The 19,851-nt window shown below is 49.8% G+C and overlaps 1 protein-coding gene across 2 annotated transcripts in view; it reads right to left on the bottom strand.

The window, feature by feature from the left end:
* The window catches only part of ACIN1 (apoptotic chromatin condensation inducer 1), a 36,302-nt gene that overhangs the window by 12,393 nt on the left and 4,058 nt on the right, over positions 1 to 19,851 (bottom strand). The window contains exons 2-8 of one of the 2 annotated variants that reach the window (XM_082196154.1): positions 18,292 to 18,357; positions 17,893 to 18,004; positions 9,159 to 9,247; positions 7,759 to 9,038; positions 5,698 to 5,938; positions 5,460 to 5,560; positions 1,167 to 1,305 (exon numbers count right to left, since the gene is read on the bottom strand). In XM_082196154.1, the coding sequence (XP_082052280.1) occupies positions 1,167 to 1,305; positions 5,460 to 5,560; positions 5,698 to 5,938; positions 7,759 to 9,038; positions 9,159 to 9,247; positions 17,893 to 18,004; positions 18,292 to 18,357 (2,028 nt within the window). Of the gene's footprint in view, positions 1 to 1,166; positions 1,306 to 5,459; positions 5,561 to 5,697; positions 5,947 to 7,758; positions 9,039 to 9,158; positions 9,248 to 17,892; positions 18,005 to 18,291; positions 18,358 to 19,851 lie in introns of both variants that reach the window. The other variant, XM_082196155.1, reaches the window with a different exon arrangement.

Genomic DNA, 19,851 nt, shown 5'->3' with positions numbered 1-19,851 from the left:
GGAAACTCTCTTTAGGGTGAGGGGGAAGCAAGGCCTGTCCCCACCCTCCCCTCTTCTCAGCAGCACAGAAAGCAGTCTCGCATGTGTGTGCTCGCGTTACGTGCGTGTGCGTGGGTGTGTCCTCAAAACAGCCCTGCCTCACCCCGGCCGAGAGCCCCCACCCCACCCCCACCCCGCTTTGGAACAGAGGAGATGGAAGAAGCCAGGTTCATGCCCCGGCTCAGGGGTGGGAAGAGTCAAATTTGGGAAATGCAGGGCAGGGAGGAACGTGGGCAAAACGAACCTTTCGATAACATGACATTCAGCAAACACATCAATAGTTAACCCTCCCCAAATCCACGTTTGGCTGCTAGCTGACAGTAGGAAGCCCAGTTTATGGGGAGAAAGAGGTATGTGTGTGTCACTATCTAGTAAATCCATGCAGACGGTATTTTGCATTAAACAGTTACACCACATTTAAGGCAGGGTGAAGTGTGGTGCACCATGCTCAGGATTCAGAACTCTTTGCCCCCGGAAAACCCAAATTCTGCAGCAAGGAAAGCAGAACTCTTGAGTCCCGTCTAAATTATGCAAACTGGGCATCTCTGCATAATTTCCTCTTGTTTTGCATAATTTATTCCACACCACTTTTACACAATATATTCTGGTTTTCCTAGCTGTGCATAGGGAGATCAAGGAGTTCTGCAGAGCGCTGGAGACACCTCTCCCTTCCCCCAAAGCCCTGGACACCTTCCTCAAGAGACATTCATGCAACTCTTATTACATAAGCATCCAAGCTAGAAACGTGCTTCTCAGTTGATTTAAATAATAATAATAATTTAAACCCAAAAGCTAACAAGTGTTCCCAGAAGTTCCCAGCACCCTGGCACTTCAGGACACAAGGGATGAGAGGAGGCTCTGGATTGGGGAGGGGATTAAATTAGAAGCACCTGCCCACCAAAGTTATGGGGTGGAACTGAGAGCTGAACACACACCCAGCCCTTATTGCAGGAAGTCTGAGCCCCACTAACCCTGCGGTGGTAGCTGGGTACATAGCTGACCTCTCTAAGGAATGTCTCCCCCCAAAAGTCCCCCCTAGGCATCTTTCCCCAGGACCTCAGGACTGCCTGCCCCATTGCACCCTGGGGTCCCTTGCCCGTCTGCCGAGCGGAGCCCCAACACACTACCTCTTTCTTCTCCTCGTCTTCGGGGCCCGGGTCGGGTCCGGGGGGCTCCACGGAGGGGGGTTCGTCAGGGCCAGGCTCAGGGGCCTCGCTCTCTGGTCGGGGCTCGGACGGCTCCATGGGCACCTCTGGCTTCTCCTCACTGTGCAGAGAGAGGGAGACGTAGTCACTTATGGGTTGGTTTGAGGCGGGGAATGATGACTTCCCGGTACAAAGAGACAGAAAGCACCTTGGGGAAAAGGCTGAGGCTCAGGAAAATACTGCTTGTTACAGCCCTGTGGAACCTTCCCCCACAATATTCAAGTGGAACCTTCTCCTTGGGGGGTCTCTTTCCCTCTAGCTACCATTAGCCGCCATTTCTTCCATCCTGGCCACCCCAACCCCCCCAAAAACACCTTTGTGAACAAATATGCTCCAACCAGCCTAGCTTCTCCCCCACTCAGTAACCTTCCTAGAGGTCATTTGGGCCTTGAAGGAACCTCCCCCCACTGCCCCCCACCAGGCTTAATCTCAGCCCCAGAACCTGTGAATCTGCCTGAGCACATGAGGAGTACCTTCCTGATATCCAGTGCACAAAGCACAGCCACCCCTCCCCCCCCACACCTGGTGTTAGGGGTCAGAAGATAGTCCCTGAGCCCCAGCCCCTTCCCTTTCAGAGATCAACCACAGGTGCCTAAAATAACAAACACTTTCCAAAATTATGAGCCCTCCCTTCCAAAGCTCTTATAGACACACTTCACCCCTAGAATGTCACCAAAGGCTGCTTCTTCCGTCTTCCAGGCCACAGAATCCCACCACCAAATCTCTCCCTCCCCCAAACTGCTCTCATGCAAAGCTTCCCCCAAAGTATCACAACATCCCCATGGGTCCTCAGAGGCCTGTCCTTAATAAGAGGCCAGAGAACCGCCTGCCCCACTGAGGCCTGTGGGGAGGAAGGGGAGGGGGGAGAATGGACCAGGGAGAGAGGGACAGACAAGAGAGGGAAAGGAGATGGGAAATAGGAAGTCTGGGGAAGAAAGACACGTGCAATTTGAAGGGGATGGAGGGAAAGAGCCAGTGTGCAGTTGGAAGGCAAACAGGAGGTAGGAAAGAAATGGAAGAAAGAGGAGGGCAGGCAGGAGAAATATTTGCAGAAACAGCAAAGGGAGTGGTGGGGAGGTGTTGATGAGACCAGCTGGAAGGGAGTAGAGGCAGAGTCCAGGGAAAGGAGAAAAACGAGAGGAGAGAGAGAGAGAGAGAGAGATGAAGAGAGAGATGCAGCAAAATGAGGGCCCTTCAGAAAGGGGAGAAGCAAGGAATTGCTGGAGGAGGAGAGTGACCCTGTCAAATAAAGGGAAAAATTGGGGAAAGGGTGGGGGCATGACAAAGCAGAGGGACGGAGGGAAGGAGGGGGGCTGAAGCCAAGAAGGGAATGGAAGAGAAAATGGATGGCAGAGGGGCCCGGAGGAGGAGGAGGAGGAGGAGAGGGGGAAGGGAGCAGCGAGGCAGAGAAAGGAAGAGGGGGAGGGGCAGGAGGCGAGTGAATGAATGGGGGGAGAATGAATGGAGGGGAGAAAAAGGGATTTGCGCGCGGGGTGGGGTGGGGGGAGCGAGCCTGGAGCAGGATGCGGCCGGCGAAGGGAGAGAGGAGAGGGCTCGGGAAGGAGATGGGGACAAATCTGGGAGCGGGGAGGCGAGCGAGATGGGAATGGCGCAGGGCGAGCCAGGCGCGCGGGGCGGGGGAAGGCGGCGAGGAAAGGGAAAGGGAGAGCGGGGCGACTCGGCCGGGAAGGACGCGGCAGCAGGCGGCGGAGCCCGGGCGGGATTGCGGGGAGCGGGCGAAGGCCTGGCAGAGGAGGGGACGGGCGAATGAATGAATGGGTGGATGGGAAGGATGGATGGATGGAGGCAGCGGCCGCGCTGCGCCAGGCCGGGCGCCCCGTCTCACCCTCCCTTGCTCTCGGAGAGCAGCATGGCCCGGCCGGCGCTTCCTCCGCTCCGCCTCTAGTCCAGCAGGCGCCGCAGCGACGCGGGGCCGGGCGGGGGCGGCGGCAGGAGCGGCGCAAGCAGCGTCAGGAGCGCACCGGGGCCGCGGACAGGCGGCGGAGCCATCTTGCCGCCGCCGTCTTTCCCAGCAGCCCCCGGGAGGGTTTGGGGAGGAGGGGGGAGGAGGAGGAGGAGGAGGAGATGGAGAGGGGAGAAATAGCGGAGGAGGAAAGGGCATGGGTGGGGGTGGGCGCCGGAGGAGAGGCGAGGGGAGGCTGCTGCAGGGGAGCGCAAGCAGCAAAGCAAGGCGCGCACCCCTGGACACACACACACACACGCCCGACCCACGCTTTGGCCTCGGCATCGCAGCTTCTTCCCCCAATCCCTGCACAACACCCCACTTCCATGTCACCCCCAAAAAGAAAGGGGGGAACACCACCAGTCTGCAGAGACTTTTTTGGGATGTGGGCTGCTCTCTTGGCGAAGGGAGGAATGGCAACATTTGGGGCATGGGCGAAGCCTTCCACACTTCTTGGCTGGCAAGGATGCAGCCCAGGCATCTTGGGCCACCTCCTCCCTGCCTGGGAAAGAGTCTGTGCCTTTGACAGCGGTGCCAACAGGCACGGGTTCCACAGGAACAGCTTCCACTGCCCTGTCTGCAGCACAGAGGTGGGTCATGAGCTGCCCGCTACAGCAGGAACAGGGAACTGGGCGCTGTCAGCAATGGCCACTATTCAGGGATAATGATGGGAGGCTCCTGGGCTTCCTTAGGGGTATCTGGGTGGCCACTGTGAGAACAGGGTGGTGAAGAAATGATCCAATGACCTTATCCAGCCAGCTCTGCTTACTGTGACCTAGTCCAGTAACATCAGGGGGACTCCCCGGATCCCCATCCTGGCCACTATCAGGTAACAAAACTGGGCGGCAGCACTGGCTTTTGGAACACCGCAGCCCTACAAACCAGTTGCATTGTCCCCCACCCCAAGTTGATTCGTTCCCTGTGTTTGTTCCAGCGAGACATTCACAGGCACCACCCCAATGGTGCAAGATCAGTCAAAGGAGGTTCTCCTCCTCGCCATCCCTTGAAAAGAAACTCCATCACCATCAGTCTGGCCCAGCGGACGGGTCCAGTCCCAAGCAGAAGTGAGATTCGTTGGAGCATGTTGCTGCAGAGGCTGCAGCTGCTTTTTGGAGGGTTAGAGAGCCTTTAGATAGAGCACAGCACCTAGCACAGAATGGGAACTGCTTAAACGCTGTACATGTGTACACTACCGGCCTAGCCTAACTGAAGTTGGGGGTCAAGCAGCCCAGGTTGATGAGGAGCGGCTCTGCTGATACCAGAAGCATCTACCTGACCATGGTTGATCTGCGCCAGCGAGATCCAGAAGCCATGACACCTTGACACTAACAAGGCACGCCAGCTGTTTCCGTCCACCCCTCAGCCTTGGACCATACAGACCACGTTAACAAAATCAAAACTTTTGAATCATCATAAAACCTGTAACAGCATAATCCCTCTACCAGAAATCAAGTATCCTTGTATGTGCAGAAGTGAGGTGCATGTGGAAGGGCAGAGAAGAACTGAGCGGTCTTTAGAAGGTCCCAGGTTAATTCCCTGATGGCATTTTGTGCAGGGCTGAGAGGCTCCCCTCTGATAGCACTGAGCAAGGTCTATGTCCCTTAGGAGCGCACAGGGGCTGGTTTAGACAGAGACCCGCTGATCATGCTGAGCTTAACAAGTACTGCCAGGGAAATAACCAAGTTCAGCTAGAAATATGCAGTATATCAGTCCTGAATTTCTAAAACAAGTAACAGATAGGTAGCCGTGTTGGTCTGCCATAGTCAAAATTTTTTAAAAAAAAATTCCTTCCAGTAGCACCTTAAAGACCAACTAAGTTAGTTCTTGGTATGAGCTTTCGTGTGCATGCACACTTCTTCAGATACACTGAAACAGAAGTTGCCAGATCCTTCTATATAGTGGTAAAACAAGTAAATTCGTCTGGAAACTCCTGTATTGCAGGGGGTTGAGCTAGATGGCCAACTCTATGATTCTATGAAATCACCTCTTCCCCCAGGAACCCTCCCACAGCCCGCTCTGCGCATGCCTCTGACCACCCACGTGTTCTGGGGCTCAAAGGTGGGCCAAACAAAGCCCTGTGTCACATGTTGCGTTGTGTGGCATTGCTGCGTGTTGGCCTCAAGCCAAACCTGAACTCCTGGGCCCGCTGCCGCCCCTGGAGGCTCCCTTCTCTACGCGCCCCATTCCCCAGCGGTGCATGTGGGGCCTGCTCCGCCCTCCCCTGCCCGGGTCGCTCGGCCTCGGATACTTACTTTTCACTGTGCCGCTGTTCGGACGGGTGGTGTGGCTCCGAGGCAGGGACCCCGCTGTCGAGGCCACTGGCCTCCATTGGAGTGGGGGGCTCTGGGCTGCCCTGTGGGGAAAGGCTTAGTTTAGCAGGAAGAGGCCACACGGTGAGGGTCCCAAGACCTCCCCCGCCCTGTATGTGCCTCCCCCTCCAAAACCGATGCACGCCCCGCCCTGCAACCCTTCCTCTCCCCCATTCCGTACTCGCTCTGGAACTGTCATCTCCATCTCCTCCTCCTCCTCTTCCTGCTGTTCCTGCTCCTGGCCATGGCTGGGGTGTCTCTGGGGCTCCGAAGGCAGGGGAAGGGTGTTTCTTCGCTTTTCCCTTGGGCTTGAAGACCCATCTTGCTGGGTCTGGGGGCTGTGGCGTGGGGGGCTCTCCCCTGTCGGGGAGGTCTCTTTGGTGGTGTGGGGGTAGCTGCTACCGTCCCTTGAGGCTTCAGGGCTATGGGACTGAAAGCAGAAAAACAGGTGGTTTGGTTTTTTGAGATGGCCGGCTCCAGCCTGCCCACCTGAGGAAGGCTGCACTGAAATGAGACATAATCCACAAACACATCTCCCCTGCTGCTCACAAGCAGGGGAAGACACAATCACGAAGCAAGCTTGTGACTGGATTAAAGGAAAGTAAACTGAGCCAGTCAATTAATTGATTAAATCCGCAACCTGAGAAAGAATAATAGTTTGGGGGAGCATGCTTTCTTTGCTTTTAGATGATGATTCACCAATTTGTCACAGCCGGTATAATTTCAGAAAAGCCCTGGCTCTCCCATTAAAGAGGGAACACCTCTTAAGATGTTTGCCATTTGCACATGTATTTTATTTGATTTTTAAAGCTGCTTGCCAGCAAGGTGGGTTTATTTATTTTTTTACTAGCACAAATGATTATTAAAGCAAGTTTTAGATCGCTCCGAATAAAATGACTATCAATACGGCAGTGCTCACAAGAGGCTCATAGCTCTCAGCGCCTTTGAATATGCCTTATAGCTAACAGCTACTGAGAATGGTTGGGTAGACAAAATAGCCTAGCATCTAAAGTTATGAATACTTTAATATGGACAAGAAAACAAATAATGCACTGAGACAGGATTGTTGCTTTTCTTTTTTGAAGAAAAAGAAACCCCTCTTCCACACACACCCTGGGTTTCAAACGCCCGGTGCAAATTCATATTTTTAAGTTGTTCAAGGCAAGCTCTGCCTTACACCAGGGACTGAAAAATTTGGCCAGAGGCAAGTGGTAGGCGTCTGAAGCTTGGCAGCTTCTAGTTGGCCAAGCTCCGTCCATGATCTCCCATGGATGAGCTTGCCCTGAGCTAGGAATGCCTGTTTGTTCTTAAGGAGCATCTTGCTTTGAGCCAGACCAAACGCCCAGTCTCACAGCAGCTTCAAACAAGGCTCTGGGGATTCAATCGGGGGGCAGCATCTAGACACAGAGATCAAATGCTGAGCTGCTAGCCATGGGCCTTTTTCACCCCGTCGGAGCACATTCGTTGCCCAGAAGTCAGGGAAGGACCAGAATTGAGCACGTTTCCAGGGGAGAAAAACATTGCCCTGCTGCTCTGGAAACTTCAGCTACTGTTTGAAACCCAAAGGCTGCTAAGCAGTAGCAGCAGCAGACAGCAGATAATCTCAAGTATGGGAACGCTGCTTGTAGCCTGGTAAGTGAGCAGCGTTCTTCAACATGGGGTGCCCAGGTGTTGTTGAACTACAACTCCCATAAGGCAGAGCTGGGGGGGTAGGATGGGAGTTGTAGTCCAACAACACCTGGGGTCACTGGCCTAGGGGAAGCCGCCATAACAGAGAAAGGGCACTTATACACACCACTGATGACCAAGGGGCTGGCTAATTGCAAGGTGCTTTGAAACACCTGCCAAATGTATTGGTTCTCATTTCCCTAATTAAAACAACAACAACAAGAAGACGAAGGGGGCGGGGAACCACACACGAAAACCCTGGTGGCCCCCATGGATAAAAAGACTGGGCTGAGGTGGAGGAGAGCTGGATTCAAATCCTTCCTGCTGGGAAAGGTGCCTTCAACAGGTTGAAGTGGTAATAAAGTAAGACGCAAATCCTACAAGAAAAGGGGAAAGTACTAGGCAGAGGAAGAGGGGGCGGCAGGTGTTCAAGAAACCACTCTGACTCTCTGGAAAAAATGGCACAATGGGACTATCCAACCAGGACTGAATCTGTGATCCTGAACAGACACAATAACCAAGTGTGGGAAGCCCAGCTTTTTTGCCGCCGCCTTCAAGTGACTCAGGGAGAAACCGGCCACTCACCTTTCTGCTGCTGGCGCTGCTGGAAGGCGACCGGGACCGCGACCTGGAGCGAGACCTGGAGCAGGAGCTGCTGTGCCGCTCGGAGCCAGAGCGGGATGGGGACCCCGAGGCCCGCCGCTTCCTGGCGGGCGACTCAGAGGAGCCGGAGCGGGGCCTCCGGGCGCGGGAGCGAGGCTGCGAGCTGCCGCGAGAGCGGGACCTGGAGGAGCTGGAGGCGGAGGAGGAAGAGCGGGAGGAGCTGGAGCCTGCGGGCCTTTCCCGCGGGCGCTGCAGGGGAGATGGCGGGGGGCCGGGCCGTTCCTCCGGGGGGCCGGGGCTGGCAGCGGCGGCTGGGACTTCCTGAGCGGGGGGAGATGGCTGAGAGAGCTGAGGGGGGGCCTCTTCGTCTTCTGCAGGGCTGGGCCCGGGGGCCTCCTTGGTCAAGAGAGGGGGAGGGGGCTCCTGGCCCCCGTCATCCTGCTGGGCGTGTTGTGCTTCTGTCAGCTGCGGCGGGGAAGGGGAGTCCTGGACCAGGGCGGCGGCGGCAGCTGCTGTCTCTTCCTCCAGAGTCTTCAGGGCCTCGGCTGCTTCCTCCTGATCCTCATCTCTCTGGATCTCCTCTGCCACCACCTGCTGGGGCTGCAGGGGGGCTGCAGGGCCCCCCCACCCCAGCAGGCCCACCCCCTGCTCCCCTTGTGCCTCGCGGGGGGCAGTCGCCCCTCTTTCCTCCGGGCAAGGCCCTGCTTCCTTGGCCACCTCCGCCTTTAAGGCTTCGGGTAGCTGGGCTGCGGCGTCGACGGGCTCTGCCTCTTCTGGAGGCCCTGGCATCTCAGGGCCCCTCTTTTCCTCCCGGGGCCCCTCCTGCGTCACAGCTGCTGCCTGCTCTTCCCTGCACTCTGGGGCTGCGGGTTCAGCCTCTGCGGGGCCCTTTGAGGGTGGGAGAAGTGGCATGGCCGCTCCGCAAACTGGGGCGTCCGGGGTTTGGGCTGCGGCCTCTTTTGGCTGGGCCTGTGGGGCAATGGGCAGGGAAGGCTGGCATGCGCCCTTCTCCAGGGGAGCTGGGGTGCCGGGCTCAGCCTGCCCCTTTGGCGTCTGTTTGTCCGGCAACGCGGCAGCTTCCTCTTCCTCCTCGTCGTCCTCCTCGTCGTCGTCCTCTTCGTCGTCGTCCTCCTCCTCTTCCTCCTCCTCTTTGACAGGAGCCCTCTGGGCTGCCCTCCGACTCCTGAGAGGTGTCTCTCGCTCTTCGCTGCTTGGGGCATGGGCGGCTCCCGGGGTCTTTACAGCTCTGGCCTGAAGGGAAGAGGAAATCACAGCATGCCTCCAGCAGCTTTGCACCAGCCCCTCCTGGGGCAAATGCCTCGCACGCACCTCCCCACGCTGACCCCCTTGACCCATATCACGGCCACTTACCTGCCTGACCCGGGTCGGGTGCTGCTCTGGTCTTCTTGGCCCTTCTTCATCCGATTCTTCCCTCTCCCGTGACACAATGCAGCTTTTGCCTAGCAAAGGAAGGGGAGAACCGTCAGCTGCTCAGGCCAGAAATGGCTTCTCACACAAGGTGGACCACCCCAAGGGAAGCTCAGGTGGCGGCTGGGAGAGGCACAAGGTCCAGCATTGTGCGGGACCAAGGAGAAGAGTCGGTGGAAGAAGACTGGAAAAAATTTAAAGTATATCTTCAAAAATATTGTAAAATTAAGGACTGTTAGAAAGGTGTCGGAAAAAGAAAATTAGGTAGTTTTGGTATATATGAGATAAAGGATTAAGTAAAAATGAGTTGATGAAAGTGATGAAAGAGAGGACGTTAAACTATATTATTTTAAACTAAATTACTTAAATGAAAATAAGGTTGGAAGGATTTGCTGAAAAAACAATCTGAATTAGAATACAAAATTGGGAGGTGTGAGGAGGTCAAGGAAATAAGGAAGAAAGCTATGTAAAGGTTTAATCTGTTCTTTTTTATTTAATTTTTTTAATTGAATGTATTTTTATACCTTCTTTTTCTTTTTTCTGTTACTGTTGTATTCTTTTTATATTTTGTATTGTTCTTTACTCTTTTTGAAACCTTAAACTTTGAATAAATACACACACACACACACACACACACACACACACACAACAAGGCCCAGCATGGTGTTCTCGCAGTGGCCAACCAGAGGCATTTTGGAAACCTGCCAGCAGGATTCGAACACAAGATTCCTCTCTCCTCCTCTGGTTTCCAGCAAATGGTACTCAGAAGCATTGCTCTCCCTGACCATGGAGTCAAAGCACAGCCATAATGGCTAGTAGCCATCTTATTCTTCATGAATTTGTCCACTCCTCTTATAAAGCCATCCAAGTGGACGGCCATGCTGGAGGCATGCCGTGATTTCCTCTTCCCTTCAGGCCATCACGCCTCCTGGGGGGGGGAGTTCCATAGTTCCACTGCGTGAGGAAGGACTTTCTTTCGTTTAGCCGGCTCGATTGCATCTTCACAAAGCAAACAGATCGGCTGCCGATCCATTTGCCCCCCAAAGGGCTCCAACCCCACCCCAGTACCTTCATTTTTGACAGTAGGAGCAGAGGAGGCTGCCTGGTAACATCTCAGAACATTGGTCCACCCATCTCAGTATGACCTACCCTATTCCTGTGACCGTCGCTGGTTTTATCTGCTTTAAAAATTGAATTCTAATTGGTTGTGATGGCTGAGTTTTCAGTTGCTGTAACCAGCCCAGAGATCTGCTGACGAAGGGTGGGCAATAAATTGAACAATGATGATGCTACGCTACCAATAACAGTAGAAGAAATAATTATAATAGTACACAGACTAGACCTACCTAGAGATTTCATTGGGGACTGAACCTTCTTCATGGTAAGCAGATAAGTCTGCCCACCCCCAAGACATGGGTCTTCCTCCTGATTACTGTCAACATGAGTACTACCAGAAGCCTCTCATAATACTCAAGCAAGCAATGACATACACAAGCAGTGTGTGTGTGTGTGTGTGTGTGTACACACACACACACACACACACACACGGCGAGGAGCAAACATTCCCCTCTGCCATGCCTCTCCATTTTGGCTGATGTGAGAGCAGATGTGGAAGCATAGCCAGAAGTTGCTCTTCTCCCTGGTGGGTGTGCAGGTGTGTAAACACTCTTACACTGGCTTGCCTCTGATCTATGTACATCTAGTGGAACAATAGTTACTGATAATCCACATTCTGAACAAAAGCTTTGATCAACCTTGACGATCAGCAGGCATGGAAGAAACGGATGTGCTAACAGGGCATCTAACAGGGCATCGCCTTAAGCCTCAAGGTGTGGAATGTTGCCCAGCTGTTTGGAAGGAGCGACACCACCACCTCGTCCCCCTGGTCACCCAAATCCCTCTGCAGCAGAAGCGTGTGCAAACACATCTTCCGAACAGAGAAACTGGATGAGTGCCAAGAGGTTTGCAAATGCCTGCCTGCCTGCCTGGGGCACCTCCTCCTGCCCTCTTTTTCTCTGGAAGCCAGGTACACAGGAGTCATGTTCTGAGCGGGTCACGAGCACACACCTTTTAAAAAGCTAGACCAGGGGTCAGCAAAGGTTTTCAGCAGGGGGCCGCTCCACTGTCCCTCAGACCTTGTGGGTGGCTGGACTATATTTTTTTTGGGGGGGGAATGAACAAATTCCTATGCCCCACAAATAACCCAGAGATGCATTTTAAATAAAAGAACACATTCTACTCATGTAAAAACACGCTGATTCCCGGACCGTCTGCGGGCCGGATTTAGAAGGCGATTGGGCCGGATCCAGCCCCCGGGCCTTAGTTTGCATACCCCTGAGCTAGACACTCAAATCCACACTCTGGAATCAACTGCATGAGTATGTTTCTTAGCAATTTAGAGGTGAGGCAAAAGCACATTAACCCTGCAGTTGCATAGCTGTGCTATAACAAGGAAAACAACATGGAGCATACATAGTGTACATCTTTTTCCCCTTTTTCTTTACTTAAAGACTTTTCAAAATTGCAGCCGACCCTACAGAACAAGTACTGTAAAATCTATCATGCCCGTAACAACCCAGACGCTCAATAATGGCATCAGAATATTGTAACCAGCTCCGAACGGTTCATGTTTTCCAAATGCCATTTGTCATAGTCCATCCATTTCCATAATTAACTAATGCAATCTTGCAGCATCATGTCTGAATCTGACCGTCTACTAAGATGTCTGTATTTCAGAGCTATGAAAATCTGGCTTAAAATCATTCCATCAGACCTTTTACACGGTTATATCTGGTGTTAAAGCAGAATTGTCTACAGCAGGGGTGGCCCCATTCCCTTCTAAGCAACCTTTTGAGGACAACATACCAGAGACAAAAAGCTGGTGCAGCAAGGAGTGTAAAATTTTCCTTTGCACAGGAGTTTGGCTTCCACACACATACCTCTCTATCCTCCACCCAAACAAGCGAGAGGCATTATCAGAGCTCAAGGACACATTCCAGGCAGGCAAAAATGCCTGGGGAGGATTCTCAAGGCCAAATGCAGAGGGACAGCAGGCCACGTTTAGCACCTGGGCCCAAATTCCCCCACCACTGACCTAGAGTTGCAGGGTCAATTCAGATGTGATGCTAAATAGCAGTTCAGCATTATCAGAATGAGAAACGGAGAATCTCGGGTCCACGTGTTCCCCTCCCCCAAGTATGAGACCTCTGGGTATAGGGCGGTACAGTGGTACCTCGGGTTACATACGCTTCAGGTTACATGCGCTTCAGGTTACAGATTCTGCTAACCCAGTAGTGCTTCAGGTTAAGTACTTTGCTTCAGGATGAGAACAGAAATTGTGCTCCGGCAGCACGGCAGCAGCGGGAGACCCCATTAGCTAAAGTGGTGCTTCAGGTTAAGAACAGTTTCAGGTTAAGTACGGACCTCTGGAACGAATTAAGTACTTAACCCGAGGTACCACTATACAGTGGTACCCCGCAAGACGAATGCCTCGCTAAACGAAAAACCCGCAAGACGAAAGGGTTTTCCGATTTTTAGAGGCTTCGCAAGACGAATTTCCCTATGGGCTTGCTTCGCAAGACGAAAGCCCATAGGGAAATCTCCTGGGACAGCGGGGAAACGCAGCGCACCTTCTCCTCTGTTCCCAGACCTGTCCTGAAGGCTTGTGGTGGGAGGTCCGGGAACAGAGGAGAAGGCGCGCAGCCTTCCCGGGGCTTGCGGTGGGAGGAGGGTTTTTCCTCCCCACCGCCAACATTCAGAACAGAGCGCCCCTCGCGCGGGGCAGACACCCGCAGCTTGGGGAGCCCTGCGGGGAAGTCCTTCTTCCCCCGCCAGCCTTCAGAAAAGGTCTGGGGACAGACTGTCCCCTTACCTGGTCTGAAGGCGGTTTCCCTAGGAATGCATTAATTGATTTTCAATGCATTCCTATGGGAAACGGTGCTTCGCAAGACGAAAAACTCGCAAGAAGAAAAAACTTGCGGAACGAATTAATTTCGTCTTGCGAGGCACCACTGTATATAAATTCAATCAATCACCTGTGATGTATAGAGTTATTATAATACAACTGCAGAATGGTTATAAGTTTATCTAACCTAAATCGAGATGGAAGGAAGCCAATGTGTAACGTCTGTAAGTTTGTTTCTTTTATGTTAATATGTGTTAATCTGATATCTATTTTCTATTCTTTTTCTTTTCTATTTTTTTCTATTTCTTTATTTTTACCTTTTAAATGTCTGTATGTTTTGGCTGATGTAGTTTGCAAGAATTTAATAAAATTTATTAAAAAATAAATAAATAAATAAATTCAATCAATCAATTGATCGATCAATCAAAGCTGCAGGGAGGAGTTTGGAAGCATCACTTCCATTGTAGACCAACCACACCTTGCTGTGTCACCCAAACCTGATAAGCCGAAGCTGATCTTGACCGTGGTTTGTTGAAACTGCAAATGCATCCAAAGCCAGCCATGTAGGAAGTTCACATTCGTGGAGATGGCTAATGTAGGTCCACTAATTCCAGTAGGTCTACCATGAGTAAAACCTAGTTAGATACAACCCGGCATTTAAGAAAGTGACTTATGTCAACAAACCATGGTTAAGATAAAACATGGTTTAGGGTTCCGATGTAATGTCTGAAATGGAAGCAGAAGGCTCTGATTTTCCCATGGCTATTTTGGAGGAGGAGAAAGGAGGGAGGGAGTGTGTGTGTGAAGGCAAGGTTTGCTCCACTCATCCCCCTAATTCTAAAATCTGGGTTATGGGCAAACCTAGGTTGCCCCAGAGTTGGTGAGGCTCACGTGACATCAGCATGAAAAAGAGCCTTTAGTGTCATTGGCCCAGTCCTGAGGAATGCTTTGCCAATAGGGATTCAGCAGGTGCCTTCTGTTTCAACCTATAAATGCCTGCTGGAAACTTGGCTATTTTAGAATGGCAGATTAAATTGATGGGCTATGCTGGAACGGCAAAAATGACCAGAAATATTAGGAATCAGGAAGACCAACATTTTAGTAAGAAATGGGGAAAATATATAATTTAACTTAAAAATCATTGTAAATAATTAAAATTAGTAGTAGGATCGGAATGATACTTGTCGTTAACGTTGGACTAAGGTTGTAATGGAGATTTAATGGAATTGTATTAATAGAGAAGATGCAGGAGGAAAAAAGTTAACACAAGGACCCACAAAGAGGAGGAGGGAAGTCCATGGGAATTTATGGAATTCTCTTTTTGTTTTGGTTGTTTGACGATGGTTTGTAAATTTCAAAGTTTGGAAAATTAAATAAATATATATATATAGAGAGAGAGAGAGAGAGAAAAGAAAAGTTGGCTATTTTGCCAGGCTTATGCGGGCAATTAATAATACATCCTTTTATAACAGTTAGCTGATGGTCTCAGGTTTTAATTTAAATATATATATATGGGCAGTGCTTTTTCTGAGGAGATGCAGGGGTACACATACCCCTAAACATTTTGTGAATCTTTGTACTGTACTTTTGTCCATTTACTGTATTTATTTCCCCCGATCTGAACTATAAATTGGTGATTTTCTTGAGTCAAAACGAGAGTACCCCTAAACATTTGTTTAAAGAAAAAAAGCACTGTATATAGGCATTACTGTAAACTGCATTGATATATTTTGATCTCCCTGTGGAGTATTCTGGGGAAAACCTTTGCCCGTGTGGTTCTAGACAGATTACAGTCATTCACTGACAAGAGTCTATCCCATGTCACAATACAGCTTTAGAACTCAGAGGTCAGCAGCCAATGTGATTTTCTCACTGTTCCAGCTGCAGAGGTATTGCCGAGAGAAGAGGTGCCCTTCTACATCGCCTTCAAAGACCTGAGAAGGGCCTTTGACCTCATCAGCCGAAAAGGGCTCTTTGCACTGCTCAACAAGACAGGATGCCCACCTAAGCTTCACAAGATGGTTGTGTTTTTATAGCAACAAAGGGTTGTTTTTTTAAAAAAAAATAAGCTGTCCCTCAATGTTATTTCCAAATTTCTTAAAGCGGTCAATAAATAACTGACCTTCTTCTCAAGAACAAACATACACTGCATATCCTAATGGGGCATGAAGAAGCAATTCATTTAGAGGGAGAAACGCACCAATTATTGATGCCTATCCTGTCGCACAACCACAAATTTCAACATGTTTCTTCCTGCAGCATCCCTGAGGAAGGAAGACTTAAACATGACCTTTGTTAATCACCACCTCCGATTTTAACTACTTAATGGTTTTATATCGTTACCTTGAAAGTTTTATTAATAACTGTCATGGTCAGTCAACAGTATTCTGATACCTGATATAAAACTTCCATGCTATCTTGTCCATCAGTAAATGTGCAGAATACGAACCCATAATTTACTAGAGAGTACCAGCTGTTCTGTTTCATCAGAAACACTCCACAAGATCAAGTTGTTTCTCCTCAAAACGTTTTCCAACTCATCAACTTCATTTTAACATTCCCTTTGCTTTTTTACTAGGGGCTTTTTCACAAGGACCCATTTAACTTGCCAGGTCATCAAAGTTTGTGTTCCAAGTTACATATTTACTTGTTTTCTATACGGAATTTATAACCTGCCTTTCGAAAAGAGACACCCATAAGGATAAAAACAGCACAGTCAGCAGGCAAAAACAACAGCATCCTTTCCTCCACCTTTTTGCCCATCATTTCAATCCTCTTATCAATTTTTCTTTCCACAGGCAAAATATTTCTCGATCTTTCAGTGTTCTTATCCAATTCCTTAATTTGGAACTTAACACATTTTTTCTGAATTTTTTGGTCACTCTTTGGGGTTAGAATTGAAGCTTTGTCTAAAAGAGCGCCTTCCTTAATATCAACTACTTCGGCCCCTACAATGCCTCCCAGGTGAGTTGCACCTGGATCCATCATTATTAACTTTCAGGAGGAACTTGAGAACAACCCTGCTTTTGATGACTGAAAAACACTGTTCCTGACCGTCACTGGCTTCGATAATGTTTTCAACTATTTTTAAAATGTGTTTTCAAATGTTTTTATTACTGATGTGCTTGCTGCCCTGAGCTCCTTTGGGAGGGAAGGGTGGCATATAAACTGAAGGAAGAGAGAAAGAGAGGGAGGGAGGAAGCACCCTACTTTCACAGGGGATGCAGGAGAGGGCCTTCTCAGTGGCGGTTCCCATACTTCAGATCTCCCTCCCTAGAGACGTTGGACAGGTTCCTTCCTTGCTATCCTGCTGGCAAGTGAAGACTTTCTCCTTCCAATAGGCTTTTGGGAATTTACTGCTTGTATCATGCTGTTTTCATTGCAATCATTGGTATGTTTTAAACAGATTTTTTAGATTATACAGTCATACCTCGGGTTGAAGTCGCTTCAGGTTAAGCCTTTTCGGGTTGCGCTCTGCGGCGACCCAGAAGTAAAGGAGCACATCACGTCCGGGTTTCGCCGCTTGCGCTCAAAATAACGCCATGCGCGGAAGCGGCAAATCGTGACCCGCACAGACGTGGGTTGCGTTCGCTTCAGGATGCGAACAGGGCACCGGAACGGATCCCGTTCGTATCCAGAGGTACCACTGTATAGCTTTAATTCTATCAGTGTTTAATTGTACAGTGGTACCTCAGGTTAAGAACTTAATTCGTTCTGGAGGTCCGTTCTTAACCTGAAACTGTTCTTAAGCTGAAGCACCACTTTAGCTAATGGGGCCTCCCGGTGCCACCATCGCGCGATTTCTGTTCTCATCCTGAAGCAAAGTTCTTAACCCAAGGTACTATTTCTGGGTTAGTGGAGTCTGTAACCTGAAGCATCTGTAACCCGAGGTACCACTGTATTTTAACAATTGCCTTTTCTATGATTTTAGTGGTTCTTGTTTTCATCGGTAAGCTGCCTTGTGTCCCGTCAGGTAAAAAGGCAGGGTATAAATAAATTTATAAAGGAGGAGGAGGAAAGAAAAGAAGGAAGCTGTCTGTAACCTCAGAGACTTCTCTTTGTATGTTTTGAATTGTCAGAGCCTCCGTTTTTTCATGGAACAGGATGAAACATTTGTACCATTTTTCTTTTCCACCTAAAATGACCACAGACTCTTGTGTAATACAAATATTGTGGAAAGTGCCACTAATTAGGAATGAACAAAATCAGTACAGTGGTACCTTGGGTTACATACGCTTCAGGTTACAGGCTCCACTAACCTAGAAATAGTGCTTCAGGTTAAGAACTTTGCTTCAGGATGAGAACGGAAATCATGCTCCGGCGAAGCGGCAGCAGCAGGAGGCCCCATTAGCTAAAGTGGTGCTTCAGGTTAAGAACCGTTTCAGGTTAAGTACGGACCTCCGTAACGAATTAAGTACTTAACCTGAGGTACCACTGTATTTTCAAAAGTGGCACAAGCTTCCAAATGCCACAGAAGCTCCAGGGTGGGCAATACAACTGCTCAGAACACAAACCGTTCCAAGACATCCATTTTGGTTTCATTCCAAACATCCGCAGCAGGCCAAAGATATGCTGGCTACCAATTAGACTTACGAGTTCCCGTTAGGCAGAAGTGTGGGCTCCGTTCCGGCTCTTTGGTTACAGAATTAAAAGCCAACAACAGCAATACAAGACTGTGCCTTAATCCTTTGGTTCTGAAAGGCAGTCTGCCTCCCAAGTCTACTGGGGTGGAGAATCAGAGGAGAGAGAGAGAACGGGGCTCATTATACTCACTCTCTGAATCCGCAGCTTCCCGAGCTTCCCGTTCCAGACGTTGCCTCAGCAACTCCTGCTGCTTTTCCAGGTACTGTTTGATGAAGCTGTTTTGACTCATCTCCTCGCCAATCTGACAGGACACAATAGAGAAACTGGGCCTTACAAGGAGGGCAAGAGTTTTGACCCCAACCGTAGGCAGTTGTGGTGGATCTAGCAAGTTAGAATGGGAAGGCACAACCTCCAGGGAAGTAAAGCTGAGGAGCCCCTAAGTTCACGCTGCAGCTGTGGGGGCAGGACTGGAACTGGGCACACACAATTATCACGGGACTTTCAAGGCCAACTGCAGAGAGACAAAGGGAAAGGGCTGCTTCCCTGCAGCCAGTACAATGTGGCACAAACACACAAGGCATCTCTCACCTGGGAATTGGGTTGGAAGGTGGTGTGAGGAGTTGAGTGCTTCTGGAGGTTTTCGAGCATCAGGGCCTGAAATGAAAACAGGGAGATATCAGGTCAGATAATCTCACACTGCCCAGAACTTTGATGACACCCAAGGCTGTCCCATGCCCCAAACATACTAATCACCATCTCTCTTTTTAAAAAAAAACACCCTATCCCAAAGTCCATCAAGAACCATCTTCCATATGCTAAGCCATAAAGGATACAACACCAGTTTCTCAAGATATCCAATAACCAACCATCCAATCCATTCTCAGTTCCGTGAGTTAAACCCAGCATTCATCTGTCACTTTCTCAGCGAGGATCAGCCTTTAACCCAACCCTACATTTCCTAAACTCACCCCAACCCTCGCTCAGAACCTGACTCAAGAAATCCAAACCACCCTACCTATCCCAGCTCTTGTGACCTGTCCAAGGACAACGTCTCCTTCATGCCCCCCAATAAGCCCAGGTCCTCCAAGTCCTAACACAACGACACCTCCAAATCACTGCATGCCTTTCCACCAACACACAATGGTGAATCAGAAGTCATTACTTAATAATTTTGCGCCACTTCTTTTGCACCTCTTACCGAAATGTAATTAATCTCACTACGTTTCCGAGCACAATTCAAAGTGTTGGTACTGACCTTTAAAGCCCTAAACGGCCTTGGTCCAGTATACCTGAAGGAGCGTCTCCACCCCCATCATTCTGCCCGGACGCTGAGGTCCAGCGCCGAGGGCCTTCTGGCGGTTCCCTCATTGCGAGAAGCAAAGCTACAGGGAACCAGGCAGAGGGCCTTCTCGGTAGTGGCGCCCGCCCTGTGGAACGCCCTTCCAGCAGATGTCAAAGCAATAAACAACTACCTGACATTCAGGAGACATCTTAAGGCAGCCCTGTTCAGGGAAGTTTTTAACGTGTGATATTTTATTGTATTTTTGGTTTTTATGGAAGCCGCCCAGAGTGGCTGGGGAGGCCCAGCCAGATGGGCGGGGTATAAATAATAAATTATTATTATTATTATTATTATTATTATTATTATTATTATTATTGGTTTTAGTACAATCCAGCTGAATCCACAGATGTCAGTTTGATCAGAAATGGACTCAATTATCCCAAGTCAGCAACCACCCGTGCCACCAGTCTGGAACTTAAGACTCCAGTTGACTTTTTTACACATCCAACCTTCATCAGATATCTTCAGAGGAAGCTCACATGCGATTCACAGTAAGATATTTAGCTACTAACTTGTCAACATCTCACTGAAATAGCACATCCATACAGCACCAAACGTGTACACCACCCAAGTCATCTCTCATCACACAGAACCCTGCCAGATGCATCACAGAAGTTTCTGCAACAGCTAATCATTTGCAGCACACTTCTTCATTTGCAAAAGACGATACAAAATTTTATCATCTATCTGCACAACAATCCATTCAGGTAGGTCATATAATAACTGACTTTTAAAGAAGAAAAACCGAAGTCACGACACTGAGGCTCATTTAATATTCTGTGTGCTTTTCAGATAAATCCTGGTCT

The sequence above is a fragment of the Podarcis vaucheri genome (genome assembly GCF_965113315.1).
Source record: "Podarcis vaucheri genome assembly, chromosome: 13".
In the NCBI taxonomy this organism is placed as follows: Eukaryota; Metazoa; Chordata; class Lepidosauria; order Squamata; family Lacertidae; genus Podarcis; species Podarcis vaucheri.
This window is presented reverse-complemented; position numbering and strand designations above follow the sequence as displayed.